General features: G+C 39.0%; 2 protein-coding genes across 2 annotated transcripts in view; one reads left to right on the plus strand and one right to left on the minus strand.

Moving 5' to 3' along the window:
- LOC131134153 (muscleblind-like protein 1) overlaps positions 1–20,832 on the plus strand; it is a 155,143-nt gene that overhangs the window by 28,927 nt on the left and 105,384 nt on the right. The gene's annotated exons all lie outside the window — the stretch shown is intronic.
- Positions 6,245–7,757, minus strand: LOC131134154 (succinate receptor 1-like). Its single transcript, XM_058079091.1, has 2 exons — positions 7,706–7,757; positions 6,245–7,626 (listed from the first exon to the last, which is right to left on the minus strand). The coding sequence occupies exons 1-2, from the start codon at positions 7,706–7,708 to the stop codon at positions 6,676–6,678; spliced, it is 954 nt and encodes a 317-aa protein (XP_057935074.1). The 5' UTR covers positions 7,709–7,757; the 3' UTR covers positions 6,245–6,675.

The raw sequence follows: 20,832 nt of genomic DNA on the forward strand, positions 1-20,832 counted from the left end.
TTAAATTTTAAATTTTAAATTTTAAATTTTGGCCTCTCGCCCGAAGACGACTGACATAGGCTCAGCACCCTTGCGGCCCTTGTGAGGAAAAAGCGGTAGAAAATGAATGAATTAATTAATTAATTATATTATATAATATTAAATTATATTTAAAATAAAATTTTAAATCACACCATAAATTCAACTAAGCTGGATAATTTTGCCAGCATCACTATATTACCCCATACATGCGCTGGTTTTCTTCGTCACAAGCAGGAAGAGAGTTCACTCTGTTAACACCTTGGCACGTTTATTCCATAGAACAGCAGCATGAACGGAGTGAGCCCTTTTGTCAGACATGTAGTCCCGTTGTATTGGTGGGTGGAGGCGGGGCTGCGAGTATACACACAGAGTGCAGAACAGTGTAACGTAGTACAACTTATACTAGAAGATCGCAATGTATTTTTTTTTCTCATTTTAATTTCCATAGGGCCCTGTGATTGACTGGCGACCAGTCCAGGGTGTACCCTGCCTCTCGCCCAAAGACAGCTGGGATAGGCTCCAGCACCCCCGCGACCCTTGTGAGGAAAAGCGGTGACTCCAAATTGTCCATAGGTATGAATGTGAGTGTGAATGGTTGTTTGTCTATATGTGTCCTGTGATTGGCTGGCCACCAGTCCAGGGTGTACCCCGCCTCTCGATCGCAGTCAGGGACCCGAATGAGGATAAGTGGCATGGAATATAAATGGATGGAAAAAAATTAGAATTAAAAAACTGTAAAAATATATATGATAAAGCTTTCTTGAACTATGTATAACTTGTTAGCTTACATCAGCTTACATAACATTACACCAGCCTTGTTTCTTGTTCATTTTAATGCCTGACACAAGTAACGATACCTTTTATTGGACAAATATAATAATGAAAAAAGAATAGCTCAAATCGGGGTTTTTTTTTGGCAGTACAATGCCATATTTATTGATGTAAGATCTTGGTTAATGATTCCCTAACTAACTGATTGTTAGTTATTGATTTTGGTTATCATCAAGAAAACCATGGAAACGTTGTGATGAACAAATAAACTCAAGAAACAAGGCTGGTCTAATCATTTTCTTTGCTTTACAAAATATCAACATGTTGCATCCTTTCATTTTTCCCTATCTGGCCCTCACTGGAAAAAGTGCGGACACCCCCACCCCTGCTCCCAGCCGTTATTGTATGTGCGGTTCAAGCCCACCTTTGGATAGATCTGCTCCTGAATTCCTTGACTGCTACAAAGAGCTAATAGCAGTAACGTGAAATGGATTAAGACAGATGACTCCTGAAAACTGTGTGTGAAAAATGTGTTGTGCTGGTTAAATGGATTATACTTGCATAAGGTATGGAATGTGCAGAACCACGTTCTCCTTTTGCTCGTAGTATTAGGAGTGCACACAACTCATAAAAGCATGCACTTTTCTTTCGCCAATAAATGTGATTGTGTCCATGTGTTCAACACTTTATCCCAATTCTGACAAGAATAATTTAGTTTTGGGGGTTTTGATTTGGAAGGTTCCCCTTCCTACCATCCACTTCATTCCCTTGATTGCATCTGTTAAAATACCACAGACACAGAAGGAACAAAGTGTTTTAAATTAAAAGTTCTGTTAGTCATGACTTCCAGGAAGCAATTGATCCATTATGCTGTCGTGTTGCTGACCTCTATCATCACACAACTTCCATATTGTAGTTTTGTCTTGTGAGTCAAACAGGCTCTGGTGCTCTTTTGAGGTTTCGTTGCCAACCTTAATGCCGACAATAGTGCTCAGTTCCAACACACTAAGCTGCTCAGCTTGCACACGTCACTTCCTAAAGCCACTTTGACACTAATTGCACCAATCTGGCCAGCTCCATTCATCATGGAGGCCAACTGGGGATGAAGTGCAGTCGTCCATCGCAATATCGTGCTTATCATTCCCTCACTATATTGCGTTTTTTTCAGAAATTAATTAATAATTGATGTCTGTTTGGTGGTAGGCCACAGCCAACTATTAATCAAAACATATTGCAATATAATATATACGTAGTATTCTGATCACAAGGTGGCAGTAAAGACACAAAAAATTAAGACATTAGCTTACGTGGCATTACCTTAACACTGCATGAAGTCAGCCGAAGTCACATTAAGCAAAATCGAAAAAGTTTTCTCTGCGGGCTATTGTGTGTAGCTGCTCTATAGGAGTCCATAATTCAATACAAAAGGTGGAAAAAGTAGCATAATCGGTTCTCTTTAAGACAAAATTGTTGGATTCAATGAGAAACATTTTACAAAAAATATTTTTCAAAAAAAGTTGAAAAAAAGTTGGACTTTGAAAAAAAGTTGAAAATTATTATCGAAATTTAACTATATTTCAGAAGACATTTGACACGTGTAAAAATAAACAACAGCAAGAATGGCGGGGCAAATAGTGAAGTTGATGTATTATAATAATATAATGTGCTTTTTTCCCAAAGTATATACATACACAATGGTGTGTAAAAGTGTTGCACACTTCCTTCCTGATTTCTTATTGTTTGGCATGTTTGTCACAGTTAAATGTTTCAGATCATCAAACAAATATAAATGTTAGTAAATGACAACACAATTGAACACAAAGTCCCCCCAGAAAGAAAATAATTAGGATCTATTGGTCTGAAAAAGGTTATAAAAGCTTTCTTTCTAAAGCGTTGGGACCCCAGCTAACCAGAGTGAGAGCCATTAGCCACAAATGGTGAAAACAGAAGTGGCCGGCCAACCAAAATGACCCCAAGAGCACATCAACGACTCATCCAAGAGGTCACAAAAGACCCCACAACAACATTTAAAGAACTGCAGGCCTCATTTGCCTCAGTTAAGGTCAGTGTTCATTACATGTCCAAAGTGCATTTTAAAGGAATTTATTAAGGCATTTTGTAAAAAAAAGAAAAGAATATACCCGCATGCATACAAATCATGCATAAATCATGCACAAATCAAGCACAAATCATGCATAAATTATAATTGAATATCAAAATTGTACTAAATAATGACTGAAAAAATATATATATTTCACTTATAACTGTACAATGAATAAATACTACACAGGATGATGACTAAAGTATTAGTTTTTTGTTGAAATTACAACATTTCTACATAACTCTCGACACTCCCTCCCTGTCCACCAATAACATTCACAATGAGGTGCATTCATGAACATCAGAACTGAGAACGCCAAGGTTACAACATCACAGGTCGTTACAATATAAATGGTGAATGTGGCCACATATGTAACACAGAGCTAACATTATGTATGTGGAGGGAGTGGAACTTTTAACAATCCTGACCGTGGACCTGATTTTCCAAAGGATGTTATCAATTAATTTGAAGCCAAAATATTTACCGATGCAGCTTCACCTGACAATAAATAAAATGGCTTACAGCATTTCACGGATCGTGAGTCGTTTGGGAAAGGAAGTTGTAGCGCTGACGTGCAAGAATCCACATAATAATGATGCAAAAGGTGATAGTCTTTTTTTTTTCTTTTCACTCACTCCTCAGGGCATTTAGTGTTGGTTTGGGCTTTTTGGGTTTTCATTTTACTCCATGTATTTTTGTTCCACAATAGCTGTGACATATCTGTTCTTTTCCAACAACTGCCTCACATTAGTCAGACTTGCCTTTCACCCTTTTTTCTCGTTTCCTGCCTTGCTGCTTGTCCAATCGTTGCATTTGAGTCAGGCATTATGTAAGGAACAGGTAGACTATCTCACAAAAAGGACTACACCACTCACATTTCAGAAACCACTTTATTGTATCTTCTCAAAAAACAATAGTAGAGAAATAAAACTTGGATATATGTACTTTAGAATAGACAGTGTACAGCTTATCACAATAGGGATTTTTTTTTACTTAACACACAGTTGTTATGAAACGGAGATCGGCATTGTGGATTGGTGCTTCGGACTCAGCATCGGTCTGTCGTGATGAAGATCAATTCACAGGTCAATCTATATTGCTACCATCATCTACTACGTATGGTTATAGTTTGGCTATTGACCGAAAGGACAAGATTGCGGGTACAAAGAGCCGTAATGAGATTTCTGGGCACTGTCATCTGGGAGAAACTTGGACTAGTTACTATTGGTCCACCACATTTGGTCAGGATTTTATTCTGGACGCCCGGAGGTGTTGAGGGTACACCTGAACAGTAGGAGGCCTGTCAGAGAGACTATGTCTCAGATGGTCTTAGCACATCCGTTAGGCGAAGCTGGGAAGAGGAAAGTCTGGGTGTCCATGCTTTGGCTGCTTCCCCAATGGCCCGGCCTCTGATAAGCGGAAGATGGATGGACATCCAAATGTCCCAGCCCCAGTTTGGGAATAATAATATTGTACAAGGTGAATCCATCAACAGGAATGAGCCATTATGCCATTATTTGAAAGTGGGAGCAGCATAATGCAAATTTCCCCACTGAGGGACGAATAAAGGCATATCTTAAAAGCAAAATAAGAAACTTGCCCACCTCAAACATATCCACCTGACCCAGCTGTCCCATCTGGGAAAAAAGTTACGCAACACTCACTGAGACGCTTGGCTAAGTAAATCCAAAGAGAACAGTGTAAAATGGTGTGAGTTCACAGAAAGTCACCACAAAAGAAATGCTGCTCATAATCCAGCAAAAAAACAGCATTTCCAGAAATGCTGCAAAGGTTTGACAGACAGTACAAATGTTTGTGAGAAAGTACATGTCACAAAAAATGGCAATTTTACAGAGTGAAAGTTGACAAAATTAAGCAAATATTGCATTATTGTAATATAATATATTGTTATTATATATCTTATATTATTGTGTACATAAAAGATGTTTACAATAGCATAATTTAGCCTTGATTTGTGGGACAATAAACAATTTAAAAGGCACCTGCATTGTTTTGTGATACGGTTACATAACATGTCTGTCAATTGTTTTCATTGTACCTTTATTATTATTAAAATATTAAAATATTGAAGTATTAAAATATTAAAATATTAAAATATTAAAATATTAAAATATTAAAATATTAAAATATTAAAATATTAAAATTATTATTATTATATTAAATATGATTATATATTATTATTATTATTATTATTATTATTATTATTATTATTATTATTATTATTATTATTATTATTATTATTATTATTGAACTCTTGACTGGTCTTGTTCTCGTGGACCCAATCTTGTGTGTCGTCTCCTGAGTTGGATGTCTCAATTCAAACCAAAGTATGAATATTTAGCGTGTTATATAGAACTTCCTACGACGCTGCACATGTTGTCACGGTAATCCTCTTCCCCTCCTCCATGATGACATCACAGGGGGAGCTGGTGGATGTTAGGCCCTGTCCACACGGAAATGTTCCCAGGATTTTTTGCCACATAGATTGATTGCCACATGTCATATTAGTTGCATCCAGATGGGAACGGATCACTGGATGAAAATGATGTAGCAAGCAGTGGCTTGCTTGTCTCCATAGCAACAACAAGCCAGTGTTTTCAGATTTTCCCACTATGGAAGCTGTTTAAAAAGATCGCCGTTTCTGTCTGCACAAATGGCTGAAACCTTCAAATACTCTATTTGTGTGTGGACAGCCTCTTAGACACCTTGCGTTCCTCCACCTTTGTACATCTTAGGGTTGCTCCACTGGTGCTCAATTTTACACAATTTGAGACATAATTGGCCACTCCTTCACCATCACCTTTGTCAAGGCACTTTGTCATGTTGGTGGTGAGTTTGGGCTCTTTATCATGTTGGAAAAATGTCATTCAGCCACATTCCCAAGGGTGGAGATCACGTTCTGCTTCACAATTTTACAGTACTGTAAATGTACTGCAAAAAAGGTCAGTAAGGATAATTCAGAGAACATACTAACTCCTTATTTCTAAAATCACAAATACTTCAACTTGCTGATATAGTTCATCTTCAAACAGCTAAACTAATGCATAAGGCTAAAAATAACCAATTCCCTAAAAATGTCATCCAATACTTCTCTACAAGAGAGGAGAAATATGATCTCAGGGAAGAAGTACATTTGAAACACTTCTATGCTAGGACTACGTTAAAAAGCCATAGCATTTCAGTATGTGGAATCAAACTATGGAATGGATTGAGTAAGGAAGTCAAACAATGCACAACGATGAGCCAATTCAAGAAACAATACAAGCAGTTGATCTTTGCTAAATACAAGGATGAAGAGTCTTGAACCAGTCATGATGTGCTATATATATCACTATATTGACACTTACTATGGTACCCATTATGGCATTGGATGCTCATATCACCTCATACATTGGTACGAGGTACATTATTTAAAAATTTTTTTAAATTAAAACAAAAAACCTTAAACTATATTAGGAAAGCAGGAAGTGAACAAATGTAACAGTTACTAATTGTAAAAGTACCAGATGGAGGGGTAGGATTTAATAAGCTTTGCTTCTTCCTACTCCTTTTGGACATGTGAACTGTGAACTGATTATGTGATGCATTCAATTGTAATCTGATGCATGTTCAAATGAAATAAAACCATTACTTTCCAGTGCAGCCCAGGACCAGGTCTATTCTAAGTATATTCAAGTCTTCATTCTATATATTCTATATATTGTCCAGTGAGAAAATATACTGTAATAAAAATGGTTGATGAAATACTCCACTTAAGTTCTTCATGTCGGTTCTCTTGGCTGCTTTGTTTTGCCGACCAGTTTTCTAAACTTTACAAGCAGGAGCTCTCGGAACTTGTCGCCCATGAAGAAGTAGAAGACAGGGTTGATGACGCTGTGCAGGAAAGCTAAAGGTCTAGTCAAGATGTAGAGCCCCTCGATGTACATCCTCGTACATAACTGCACACCCGCCCAGGCCTGCCGGGACGCTATCCTGACATTTCTCATGACATGATATGGCGTGTACAGAACCAGAAACATGGCTGCCGCTGACACCACGACCCTCAGAGGTCGCTTATACATCGCCGTCCTGCGATTTATTGCCACTTCCTGTGTCTGCAGGAGGCGTGCAATCTGGCGGGAAAAACCACACAGTCCAAGCAGAGGGAGAACATAGCCAGTTAAGGTGAGCCCCATGCTGTATTCTAAAACGCTAACGTTCCCCTGGAGGCTAGCAAAGTCATTGCAGCGGCTCCAGTTTGCATTCCGCAGATCCTGCAGCATCAGGGCTATCATGGGTGTCACTTCGATGTTGACGGCGAGCCAGCTCAGCACGGTCACAACCAGTGCCGCCTGCGGCCTCAGCAGGAAGTGATTCCGCGACGGGTGTCGGATGAGCAAAAAGCGATCCATGCTAAGCCAAACCATAAACAGTATGGATGAGTAGAGGTTGACATGCAGGACGTAGCGGTTGATGACGCATGCGTAGGCGCTGGTCTCCTTCTGGCGGTTTGCGTAGAGGTAGGAGAGGCGTGGCAACGTGCAGAGAAAGATGAGGTCAGACACTGCGAGGTTGAAGAGGTAAATATTGCAGCTCTGCCACTTGGGAAGGCAGAAGAGATAGCCGAGAACCACCACCAGATTCCCAGGGAAACCGATGCAGAACTCCAGCCCATATGACGGTGACAGGTAGTACTTCTGCAGTATGTCATCTATTTCTGTACAATTCAACACCTAGCGAGGAAAAATGACAAGAATACTTCAATTGATGAGTAATAATCGACAGTGTGTGGAGTGTTTGGAACCGACTTACCATTACGTAGTCCAGCTGTCGTTCCTGAAAGCTTGAATCAGTTGCGACTAAAAAGCGCAGGAGCTGCTTGCCCGCTGCAAAGTGGAAACAGTAAACACAAAGATCTGCAGGTGCTGCTGACTTTTGTATGACACGGCTGAAAAAACGCAGTCGCAGCAATGATCCCACAGCTGTGTCATGTTTGCAAGAACCAATCATAACCTTATGTTTAGTGTACAGTAGATAGAGAGAACAATGGCAAGGTGTTGACTTTTTCATTTTCAGTCGCCGGTGTCAAGTGGTCTTGCACAACGTGACGTTGATTTGGACATGCAGCCCACTGCATATTTTGGCAACAATGCCCACCATGTCGATCCACATTTTGAGAGCACATGATTCACTGCTGAGAGACATGTGAGACTAAGCCAGGCTAAAAACATTTTTTTTCTTTTTCTTTTTTTTTTTTTTAGAGAGTAGGTATCTGCATGTCCTTAGGAGACCCGGCATGGGAGGTTTGTTTTCTTCTTCTAGCATGAGCTCAAAAAGTCATCTTGCTGCATTCCTGCACTTCAGTAGATGAGGACGTCTTCCAGTTGGAGGCCACCGGTGGGGTCGTGGCGTAAGTCGGCTTTTATTTGCTGACATTGAATACCCCCCTCAAGATAATACAGAACAAATATTTGTTCAATGACCGAAAAGGAGGATGACGGAAATGTACAATGTTACTTTTTAGTCAGAATGGGAGTTCCCTCTGGTGGTGGGTAACAGGAAGTACCTTTTTGTAGTAAAACTGAGTTAGGGAGGGGTCTATCAATAGTTAAAGACACATGACACCAAATCAAAATTTCAAGGCCAGTTGAAGAATTACAAGAACTTTGCACGGTTGGATCTTAGAAGGTTCTAAAAAGACGTTCTTTTCTTTATGTAAAGAATGTGTTTGTACGTTGTTCCTGTGGAATAAATAATAAACAACCTTCAATTGGGCTGATAGACAGCCAATAATGGTACACATAATGTCATTGTATGGTCATATCACCTCGTACTTTGGTACAAGGTACATTATTAAAAAAAATAAAACAACAAAAAAAAACCAAAACCTTAAACTGTATTATGGAAAGCAGGAAGTGAACAAATGAAACAGTTACTCATTGTAAAAGTAAACTGTATTATGGAAAGCAGGAAGTGAACAAATGTAACAGTTACCGATTGTAAAAGTACCAGATGGAGGGGTAGGATTTAATAAGCTTTGCTTCTTCCTACTCCTTTTGGACATGTGGAACTGTCATATCACCTTGTACTTCGGTACGAGGTTAATATATTAAAAAAAAAAAAAAAAAAAAAAAACCCTTAAATTGTATTATGGAAAGCAGGAAGTGAACAAATGTAACAGTTACTGATTGTAAAAGTACCAGATGGAGGGGTAGGATTTAATAAGCTTTGCTTCTTCCTACTCCTTTTGGACATGTGGAACTGTCATATCACCTTGTACTTTGGTACGAGGTTAATATATTAAAAAAAACAACAACAACAACAACAAAAAAAAACCTTAAACTGTATTATGGAAAGCAGGAAGTGAACAAATGTAACAGTTACCGATTGTAAAAATACCAGATGGAGGGGTAGGATTTAATAAGCTTTTCTTCTTCCTACTCCTTTTGGCACGCTGCAGGAGGCCTTGCTGGATGCGATCAACAATCCCGGCGAAAGAGAGACATCGTTTTTGCCTTTGCCATCAAGAAATCATAACTAAATCGTATTCAGTTCGCATTTTTTTCCAAGATTTTACCTTTTAAAGGCTGTTCCTGTTTCAATTTTATGCTTTTTTTTTTACAATAAATTGCTTACTCAATATTTTTTGGACAGTTTACATGCACTGTGTACATGTAACTGGACTCACGGGACCAAGTGGGGGGCAAATCATAGTTGATGCACTACACTGCTGATGGGAATGGTATACAACTTCATGTAAAAAAAAAGTATCCCTTTACTATCAAATGGATATACTTTCTGTTCACCTTCCATCCAGAAGCACAATTCACTGGCCACAACATTAAGTACACCTGCAATAGCATAAAAGGCTCTTTTTCTGCAGGCACTGTCACTGCATCATACTGAGACATCTTGACAGTATGGTGCAGTGCAGCGGAGAGATACGATAACAAGAAGATCCGCCAGGGGGCAGCATTTACCTAGATACTGGATCATCATTAGCTAATGCTCCACAAGTGTGCAACCATGTGGCAATCTACTTAATCAGGGACATATTGTTTAAATAGAATGATGAAAGAATATCCAATGAATATGTATGAAGCTTTAATTTCACCAAGAAATGACAAAATGTCCTAATGTGGAAGAGTGGAACACAACAAATATAATAAAAGATAACAAACCTTGCAATGCTTTGATTTGATCAAGGCTAGCGCTGTGTAAAGTCACAATGACCTTATTACTAATGAAAAGAGGAAACAGAATACAGAAACAATACTTCCTTCCCCCCAGTAATGCACTATTTGTCCTACATTTAACCTGACACTATAACAGTTTAGATAATAAAATCAAATACAATTGTGTAGCACTATAATTTGGCTTGATGAAAATCTAGTCAGTGAAATGTGACTGACTGGGGTGAGTGTGCGTCACATGCTGGCCCATTTTAAACGAGGGCTCCCATTAGCCTTGACTGGCCCACTTCTGGAAGGTGACACAGTTAAAGCTTTTACCCCCAAAAGTCTGCACTATAATTATCAATATGGTTTACATTTGGCGCTGACTTAATTGGATCACATCTTGAGCAATGTCTATATGGGTAAGCTTAACCAGGAAGCCGGCGTGGCAAACCACTCCGCAGGAAATGTTAAAGCCTTTTTAGCCCCAAAATTGATGTATATTTTTTAATAATTATGAGAAGAAGATTTTCAAGAAGAAAGTGGATATAGTTGAAAAAAGGAAAGAAATAAAAACTGCTCTAATTTTATGATAATGGTAATGGTTTAAGTTTATTTGAATATGCATCAGGTTACAATGGAATACATCACATAATCCATTGAGAGTTCCACATGTTCAAAAGGAGTAGGAAGAAACAAAGTTTATTGAATCCTACCTCCTCCATCTTCACTTCCTGCCTTTCTGATATTTTTATTTTTATTTTTATTTTTATTTTTATTTTTATTTTTATTTTTATTTTTATTTTTATTTTTATTTTTATTTTTATTTTTATTTTTATTTTTATTTTTATTTTTATTTTTATTTTTATTTTTTATTTTTTATTTTTTATTTTTTATTTATTTTTTGACACATTATGAAAATAAAAAGTAGTAATCAACAAGAAAAAGTTTTTTTCTTTTTTCTCGAGAATTATGTCGTAATTTATGTTACAGAAAAAATAGCGTCATTTTAGTTGCATAAAGTTTAAATTGTAAAAAAAATATGTTATTACTTGAGAGTTGTAATAGGGATAAACTAAAAAAATAGTTTTGGAAAATTAGGCTGCGGAAAAAATTACAGTATTATGAGAATGAGGTCAAAATATTATGGGAATAAAGTCATAATTATGAGAAGAAAATGTAAATGAAAAAAGCAGAAATTGTTGACAGAAATGGGAAAAAGCTGTCATTTTCCGCCAATAAAATATAAAAAATAAGATGAGATGATACGTCATTATTGTAGTATAAAGTTGAAATATTAAAGACGGGCGTTGCAATTTTTGTATAATTAGGTTGTGGAAAAAGTTACGTTCTGAAAATAAATACGAGAGGAAAATAGGGTTAGAGTTAAAATGTGGAAATATTTGGCAAAAACAAAACAAAAAATGTAAGCTGAAATTTTATGGCAATTTAAGGGAAAATATTATGATTAATACTTTGTATTCTAACAAGGAAAGAAGTCACATGAGAATAAACTCTATATTGTGGCTCTATATAAGGCAGCACGGTGGACAAGTGGCGAGCATGTTCTCCCCGTGCATGCGTGGGTTTTCTCCGGGTACTCCGGTTTCCTCCCACATTCCAAAAACATGCTAGGTTAATTGGCCACTCAAATTATATATCCATCATTTTTGAGCACATCTACATGTGTTCCCTTACTAATTTTTCTACCTTGTGTTTTTTTTTTTTTTTAATAACCAGGCAATGATTCTCTTATGAGTGTTTATTTTCTCCTGAAGTTAAATAAACTTACAGACCAGGAGCGAGAGCTTTTATTCATCACATTGTTTCAAGTCAATCAAGTTCAAATCAAGCACATACAGCACTCACTTCCTGTTAAAGGGACTTCTCTTCCAAGAAGTAAGGCCTTTAATTACCATTAGCTGATTTCTCCTAAACAATATTTCAATAGCCCTTTCAATATAAACCATAACTAAATCATAATTTGCTGATTTCCTCATTTTAAATGCTTAAGCATCAAATATCCCCAACAAGCATCTGTATGATGTTACAAAACAAAACAGTAGCATCAGTGAGCCCAAATGTTCTCAATCTATGGGAGGTTTTTTTTTTTTTTTGCAGTAAAACTGGCAACTCGGTGATGCGGACAGGGATGCGCTCCAAACACAGACATCTGGCTGTGATTTGGTGTGTTCTTCTCTGCTCACCATTCATGTACGCAGGTGGCACCGGGTGCACGCCATTATCGTTTTGCTAGCACGCAAAAAGGCACACACACCGCCTTGCGGACATGACCACATGGCTTTGAAAATAACGGCCCTCTTGTTCTGTGTCTCGGCTCGATGGCGTCATCGTGTTAAGGGCAAGTTACGTTCCATAAAACTCCCATTGCCCTTCACGGCAAGGAAGAGGGAAATTTTTCAACTTCCCTCGTTGTGCTTTCACTTTTTTTTGGCAGCAGCGTGAAGTGACGGCAGAGCAACATGATGAGAGTCACTCCGACGAAACGTCTGCAGGCAGAGTTCATGCTCATTTTAATGTTTGTCAAAATATTTATAGCATCAATGCCGGGAGACAAGCATGTCTGTGTCTCTGACGCCCCACAGTCCCACAACCATTTTTACAATGAAACAAAACAAAAATAACCGGTTGACATTAGGGACGGGTAGATTTGAGTTGCTACATCTTGGAAGAGACGGAGGTGTAACGGATTGAACAATCCACACAACAACCCAACGATGTTCCTTGGTGTTCCTAACCTCACGGTCTCCATGTTATACTCGTACCGTTGTTTACACTCATCAGTGTAGGGGTGTCCAAACGTTTTCCAGAGAGGACCACATCATGAAAAATGAAAGTATGCACCTTTTCCACTCTGATATTTTATATTAAAGCAACACATGTACATATGCTAAGATATCACTGTATGTATATTTCAAGAAAAAAACTGCTTCTCAGCTTTGTCATGTACTGTAGGTGAAAGGCACACAGAATATTGTGTTCTATGGTGATAAGAACATGGAACCTACCAAAAAAAAGATTAGTCTCCTGTCTTTCATCCTTTCTTTAGTAATCAGCAGTAGAACATAGATACGATTCAGGAAAATATCAGTTCCCAACTAAAAAAATGACAGCTTTTTGTATCTGTATCTGTATCTGTATTTGTATCTGTATCTGCATCTGCATCTGCATCTGCATCTGGATCTGGATCTGGATCCGGATCTGGATCCGGATCTGTTCACTCATCTTCATGATCTGTATTCGTACACTCGGAGTGGGCAGGCATAAACTGAACGTGAATGTGGTTTATGTGGGTGGAGCTGAAAGAAGCAAAAAAACGGAAGCGAATGGGATTTGCTACCCACATTTGTACACCACTATCTGTATTTGTATCCGTATCCGTATCCGGATCTGGATCTGGATCTGGATCTGGATTTGGATTTGGATTTGGGTTGGGATCTGGATCTGGATCTGGAATGTTCACCTACCTAAATGATCTGTATTCGTAACTTGGAGTGGGCTGGTATAAACTGAAAGTGAATGTGGTTGTATGTGGGCGGAGCTGAAAGAAGCAAAAAAACGGAAGCGAATGGGATTTGTGACCCACATTTGTACATTACTATCTGTATTTGTATTTGTATTTGTATTTGTATTTGTATTTGTATCTGTATTTGTATTTGTATTTGTATTTGTATTTGTATTTGTATTTGTATTTGTATCTGGATCTGGATCTGGATTTGGGTTTGGATCTGGATATGTTCACCTACCTAAATGATCTGTATTCGTAAACTTGGAGTGGGCGGGTATAAACTGAAAGTGAATGTGGTTTATATGGGCGGAGCTGAAAGTGTGAAAATGGGAGTGAATGGGATTTGCTACCCACATTTGTACACCACTATCTGTATCTGTATCTGTATCTGTATCTGTATCTGTATCTGGATCTGGATCTGGATCTGGATCTGGATCTGGATCTATATTTGGATTTGGATTTGAATCTGGATCTGGATCTGGATCTGGATTTGGATTTGGGTTTGGGTTTGGATCTGGATCTGGATCTGGATCTGGATCTGTTCACCCATCTAAATGATCTGTATTCGTATACTCGGAGTGGGCGGGCATAAACTGAAAGTGAATGTGGTTTATGTGGCGGGGCTGAAAGAAGCAAAAAAACAGGAGTGAATGGGATTTGCTACCCACATTTGTACACCACTATCTGTATCTGTATCTATATCTATATCTATATCTGTATCTGTATCTGGATCTGGATCTGGATCTGGATCTGGATCTGGATATGTTCACCCATCTAAATGATCTGTATTCGTATACTCGGAGTGGGCGGGCATAAACCGGAGCTGAAAGAAGCGAAGAAAACCGAAGCGAATGGGATTTTCTACCTCGGGTTTCGTCCCCATGCGTCAATCAAAACTGAGCTTTTTTATCTTTGTAAAAGCAGAATTTTTGCTAACATCTCTTGGATTGAATGAGATTAAGTAGTGCAATAAGTGCAGCTTCTCATTCGAGAAGCTGTCAGCGTTTGAAGTGTAAATGGACCAATTTTACGTACTGACTTCGTGTGCGTTGGTAGCAGTGCACCATCATCTTTTTGCCAGCCATTGTTGAAGCGGCTCGCTGTTCTCCTAAATAACTCGCCTACTCGCAAGATCAAGTTTGTAGGTGCAGCATGAAAGAACCTTTAAGGTTGACACGCTGTTCTCTCAAATAGAGAGGGAGCACCCTACATGTTGTCTCACTTACTCATCCGCCGTGTCTTCTTTCACCTTGACTCCTTTTCCTGCACCTTGTTATGATACCTGGGTATTGACTTGTTTGCTCAGCTGCACTTAGACAAGAGGAAAACATGTCAACGCCTTCTATCTGCTTCCTCTTCACACAGACAGAAAAAAAAACTTCCTTGTGTCTTTTAGGGTTATGATGTCTCTACACCTTGACACTTCACTTTTATAGATTTCTGGCCCTGAAACAGGTACATACAATATACCCACCTGGGAGTTAAACGCAAATTTCCCACCATCCACAATCATGAACTAATAATTCACTTATTTTTTATTTTATTTTTATTTTATTTTTTCCTTCTTTATTTCGAACATCATCCAAAGCACAACAAACCAAACATAAATCAACACAAATAAAAATACCGGTGGTTTAGTGGTTAGCACGCAGACCTCACAGCTAAGAGACCAGGGTTCAATTCCACCCTCGGTCATCTCTGTGTGGAGTTTGTATGTTCTCCCCGTGCATGCGTGGGTTTTCTCCGGGCACATTCCAAAAACATGCTAGGTTAATTGGCGACTCCAAATTGTCCATAGGTATATGAATGTGAGTGTGAATGGTTGTTTGTCTATATGTGCCCTGTGATTGGCTGGCGGCCAGTCCAAGGTGTACCCCGCAACCCTCGTGAGAAAAAAGCAGGTAGAAAATGAATGAATGAATGTCCGAAAGGGAATGGGAAGAAGTCAAGACTTATCTAGTCCCACCCCCTTAACCACCCAGATTCCAACCTCATCCCAACAAAACATATATTATTCCTTGTCTACACAGAATAAAAACCCCACATCCAACCACCCTCACCCAGCTTGAGGCCGTACATGCCTACCTGGCCCTGGCCCCTTGGGATTTTAGGACAATTGAAATTTGTCCTTGAGAGGGGGGGTACTGTCTTTTTACTTTTATGCCTTGCTTCCGGATTTGTGTTGCTGCTTTGGTAACTCTTCCTGTTTTGGCTAATTTGTGTCTGGCTGCTTTGCTAATTTGAGTTTTCCTTCTATTAAGTTCTTGTTTGTTGAAGCTACTGTAAACTTCTGTTTGCTGAATCCGTGCTGTTATTATTCCAACATGCTTTTTACATGTAATTTGGCATTGCTGGCCGCACGGTGGACGAGTGGATAGTGGATCGCCACAGTCAGGAGATCGGGAAGACCTGGGTTCGAATATCCGCTTGGGTGGATATTCTCCCCGTGCTCGGTTTCCTCCCACATTCCAAAAACACGCTAGGTTAATTGGCGACTCCAAATTGTCCATAGGTATGAATGTGAGTGTGAATGGTTGTTTGTCTATATGTGCCCTGTGATTGGCTGGCGACCAGTCCAGGGTGGACCCCGCCTCTCGTCCAAAGACAGTTGGGATAAGCTCCAGCATACCCGCGACCCTCGTATCAAAAATGGACGGATGCATTCTGATGTCATCGCCACAACATCACAATGCCAAGAGTTGACAGTAGCAACAGGTACATTCGTGACAACATAATTCCTGGGTGCATTGATTTTACATAGCAACATAGAAAGAAACGCTACACCTAGCCTTAACTTTTCCAAATTCATAAGCAAAAACACAGAAGCAGATATGTAGTGCTACCTTTTGCTAAGGGCGTTGTGAGCACGGCGCTGTGAGCGAGTGTGTGGTGAAGCTAGTCGTGAGCCAGTGTGGTGTGGCGAGGAGTCACTACACCAGTAACGTAGTTCTTTGGTGTAACAATGTCAACAGTGTTGCTATGGTTGGTTAATATGCAAGTTACATTATATAAATGGAGCCTTGTTGGTGCTTTTTGGAAGTTTTTTCAGAAGGCTTCATAGGTGGAATGCTGCGTCCTATAAACTGCCTCTTTTCAGAGAAAGACATGGGTTCATTTCTCACATTAGGATTGTGGATAATGGGCAAAATCTTCCCCAAAATGCAGTTTTATTTTAAATAATTAGCCGTAGCAGAAATGTGAGATGGGCCAGAGGTCCCTCACTGTGACATGGCTACACTTTGCTTGTCTCACTGTGACTCCCATTTCACCTCCTTGGATTGGATTAGATGAGGCTCATATCGGCTGGCTGACTCACTGTCCTTGACTTATGTTTGGTGAATAGTGAAGGGGGGGTGGGATGCATGGCTTGGTGGTCAAGGCAGGGTGGACCTAAATTGGATTTTTGCTCAGATGGAGACACATTTAGAATGAACATGCAACAGATTATCCTCTTTTTCTCTGCCGCAGTTCCTTTTATTTGCATTTGTAACGTCGAGCGTGACCCTGTATATTGTTATATGCTATAGCTCTGTGACTCTGTGCATGGTAATCTTTATTTAACTTCACAAGACGGATTGTCATCAACGTTTGTGCAGATCGTAATGGTCTCTAGGAGAAGCATAATGGCTTCAGTGATGCTCCGAATTTGCCTCTTGTGCCATTGTGGCATTTGTATAGCCCGTGGAGTATGCCTTTTTAAACATATTGTGACTCCATGGTGTAGAAGACTGGTGGGATTCATTGCTATGATACTTATGGGTAGAATTTTATGTGCTGTTCAGGTGGGTTGCATTTGTGGCAAAAAGCAAAATTAGCTTTTTTGGGTATGTTATAGTGGTGGCATGATGAGAATTATAGTTTTATTATTAAAAATGATTAATAATTAAAATTATTAATAATTAACAATTAATAAGTTTTATTATTAAAAAATATTAATAATTTAAATTATTAATCATTTTTAATAATAAAACTAGTACCTTAATTAATTAACCTTAATTAAGGCTGTTGTTCGGTGGTTGTGACATAACTTTTTGTTGCACCCCTAAACCAGTGGTCCCCAACCCCTGGGCCTTTCAGTTTTGTAAATAATGACATCAACTTTTGTGTAAATACATAGCAATTTTAGAAATAAAAGCCATTATTTATTGGAAAAACAATATAAAATAAAATAAATAATATTATAAAAAATAATATAACTGAAGTTGTCTCCTGGGGTATATCACGTTTAATCTGAAATTCATAAATAAATGATGTTTAGTAGTAGACTACGTTCTACTATTAGTCAAATGTATGTAGTAATATGTAGTATTCTGGTCACGAGGTAGCAGCAATGATACAAAACACTGAGACATTACCTTACGTTATATTACCTTACCACTACATGAAGTCAGCCATAGCATGTCCTACATGAGAATGAAGAAAAAACTTCTCCTCCCACCCCGTGTGGAAATGGTAAGATTTTGGCTTCTTAAGTTTAGAAGCCATAAATTTGAGGCTAACTGGTTAGCTTGCTAGTTAGTCCCTGCAGCATAAGAGTTGTAATGTGGTGTAAACATTGAATAATAGGGGTGACTAAAGGTGTGTTAGTTTGCGTCTACAAGGCCCTAATGATGTTAAAAACCGTATTTAGAAAGACATAAAATAATTTTCTATGCTTTAACTGCCAATATATTCCATTTAGAAACAATGAATCCTGTATCCTGGTCGAGTCTGAAACCAGTTATCCGCTACAAACAACTTGCAGTTTTCTTTCATTATGTTTTGCAAAGCGTTTATTCCCAGCGGTCCTTGAACACACCATGAATAGACATATTTTTCGTGTTCCTCTTTCACCTCAGGTTGTTTGCCAATGCTAATTGTGTTTTTTTTTATTATGTTATTGTATGTGTGTTGAGTATTCATATTGGTATTTACTCAATGCCGAGCAATTCATGGACATTAAAAAAACAATGTGATCATCTTCTCTCTGAACGCCAAGATCGTACCAACGGTGGGTCTGTATTCATTTTGTGCTTCTGAGACTTTTGTTCAGTGCAATCAGATGAGATGTAATACACAGCAATTATACTGTGGGTAGTTGTTCTTCCTTCATGTTAAGATTTCACAGCATTAGTGGTGGAACCAAAAGTTTTTCATTACCATCTATGAAGCTGATCATTTGTTCAACATCTCAACAACTGCATAGTTTCTGATTGAGCTCTTGCAATGGATCTCATGAGATTGTCCTGGTGTACTTAATGAAGTGTCCAGTGGGTGGATTTGTGTGTGAAAGAGATGTGTGCGAAAAAGATCAATGCTGTCCTTTCTTCAGTAGAAATAAAAGTGGTAGAGCTGTTGCAGGAAGACGGCAATGACTTTGATCCAATTCTACGGGGAAGCATTCTCGCAGACTGCGTTCTCGCTCTGTGTAAAACTCTTCACCTGAGATTTCTCTCTTCTGTGGAGGCTTTTTCTTCTCGCGTCTTCTTCTCTTCTCCGTTTCATCCCATCACTGCTGGCATGGCACCAACAGCTAAGCTTTTTCAACGACCTGCTGCCTCTATAAACAGCTTTTACAGTATTCCTAAGCCGGAGTCTTGCATCTTCCTTACGTTTCTGATAGCCCTTGTGTCGCTCCATCCTTACTCTGGACTGCACAGAAGCCCTGTAGATGCAACATTATGTCTTTTATGTAAACATTGCACACAGGTTCTTGCATGTGGTGTCAGAAATCACTCCTAAATATCATACAGGGTGCAGAACAGTTAAGTGTTCTGTGCAAACATGTGGTGGGAGGGGCTAAAACATAAGAAAAAGAGCCATATTACCAAAAAAAAGAAAAAGGGCAACAGGCTTTGGCATTAGTAGTGCGGAGCAAAATCATTAAACAAAGAAGTGAAACTAGCAGAGCAAAGAATTGACTTATCTCCACGAGTCAGCTTTCATCTACAATCATTAGGCTCTGCCTGACAACTGCTTCTATGGCGTGTGTTCTTTCGTTTTCGTCTCTCGTTATTTCCGCTTCTCCCTCAGACATAAACAGCAGAAAAAAAAACAATATTGACTCTGGAAGGTGCACGTTAAAGCTGCGGTGGCCTGCAACCATTTTTCAAACCAGTGACTCACGCTGAGCATTGGGTCAGAGCTGAGAAATGGAAGCCGTCGAGTGGTTGGCAGGCCAGCTAACGGGGTCTGGAGGGAAGTCCACTGTGGGCTGGCTCAGTTTTACTTGGAAGCCTTAGACCAGGGGTGCTCACACTTTTTCAGCATGCGAGCTACTTTTAAAATGACCGAGTCAAAATGATCTACCCACTACAAAAATGCAAAACATCTATTTATTTTCAAATGTATTGAGGATTATTTGTACGTACAATGTATGTTGATGTACCTTACATAACCAAATGAGCCAATATTGCAAAACACACATAATTAACTATTAACATTTTTTGTAATTACCTGAGTTTACTTTGATGACTTGCACTGAATTGAACCAGCCAGGGATGCATAGTCCGGACAGTAGCTGCTGATAGCCAGCCTCAAGCACACTTCCAAATGTTTATCAGTCATGGAAAATATCCGTATCACAATATCCGTATAATATTCCATATCCGTATGGAAGTGATATGTTTTTTGCCTTTTTACTTGGTCCAGTTTTTGCCTTTTTACTTGGTCCAGCTCCTTCACTCATTTTAGTGACCATAAACTTTAGCGAGGGCTTTAAAATCTCGCAATTCGCCGACTAGCTTAGCACTTTGCATCGTTGTTTACGCATGAGCAGTGACCTAAAGGTCAAAATTCAGTTGTCATCTGACTGGTTGTCCTGTATGTCAATCAAGTAACGGGGATGGATGATAGGCTGACATCGTAAGTTCTGCTGACGTTGTTTGATTTGATTGGTCGCCCGAAGGGCAACATTCAGTTGTCATCTGAATGGCTGCCCTGTATATCAATCAAGTGACGGCATTGATGCTAGGATGATATTTTTTTAATGTCACGCCGCGATCGACCAGTGATCGACCAGTACCACCTCCGCGATCGACCGGTAGCTCGCGATCGACTTAATGAGCACCCCTTCCTTAGAGGGTAACATGGTTTTGAGACTCCTATAAGCACTAAACCCTTCATTTCTTTCTTAGACTAATCCAGTGGAATCTGATATACAGGGCGTCCCAAAACATTTGACATCATTTTAAACTACTACATCTAGCTTCATGAAAGTGGATAGTTGATTGAACATCATGAGTTTATTATGGAAC

This window comes from Doryrhamphus excisus, chromosome 8, assembly GCF_030265055.1.
Source record: "Doryrhamphus excisus isolate RoL2022-K1 chromosome 8, RoL_Dexc_1.0, whole genome shotgun sequence".
Classification (NCBI taxonomy): Eukaryota; Metazoa; Chordata; class Actinopteri; order Syngnathiformes; family Syngnathidae; genus Doryrhamphus; species Doryrhamphus excisus.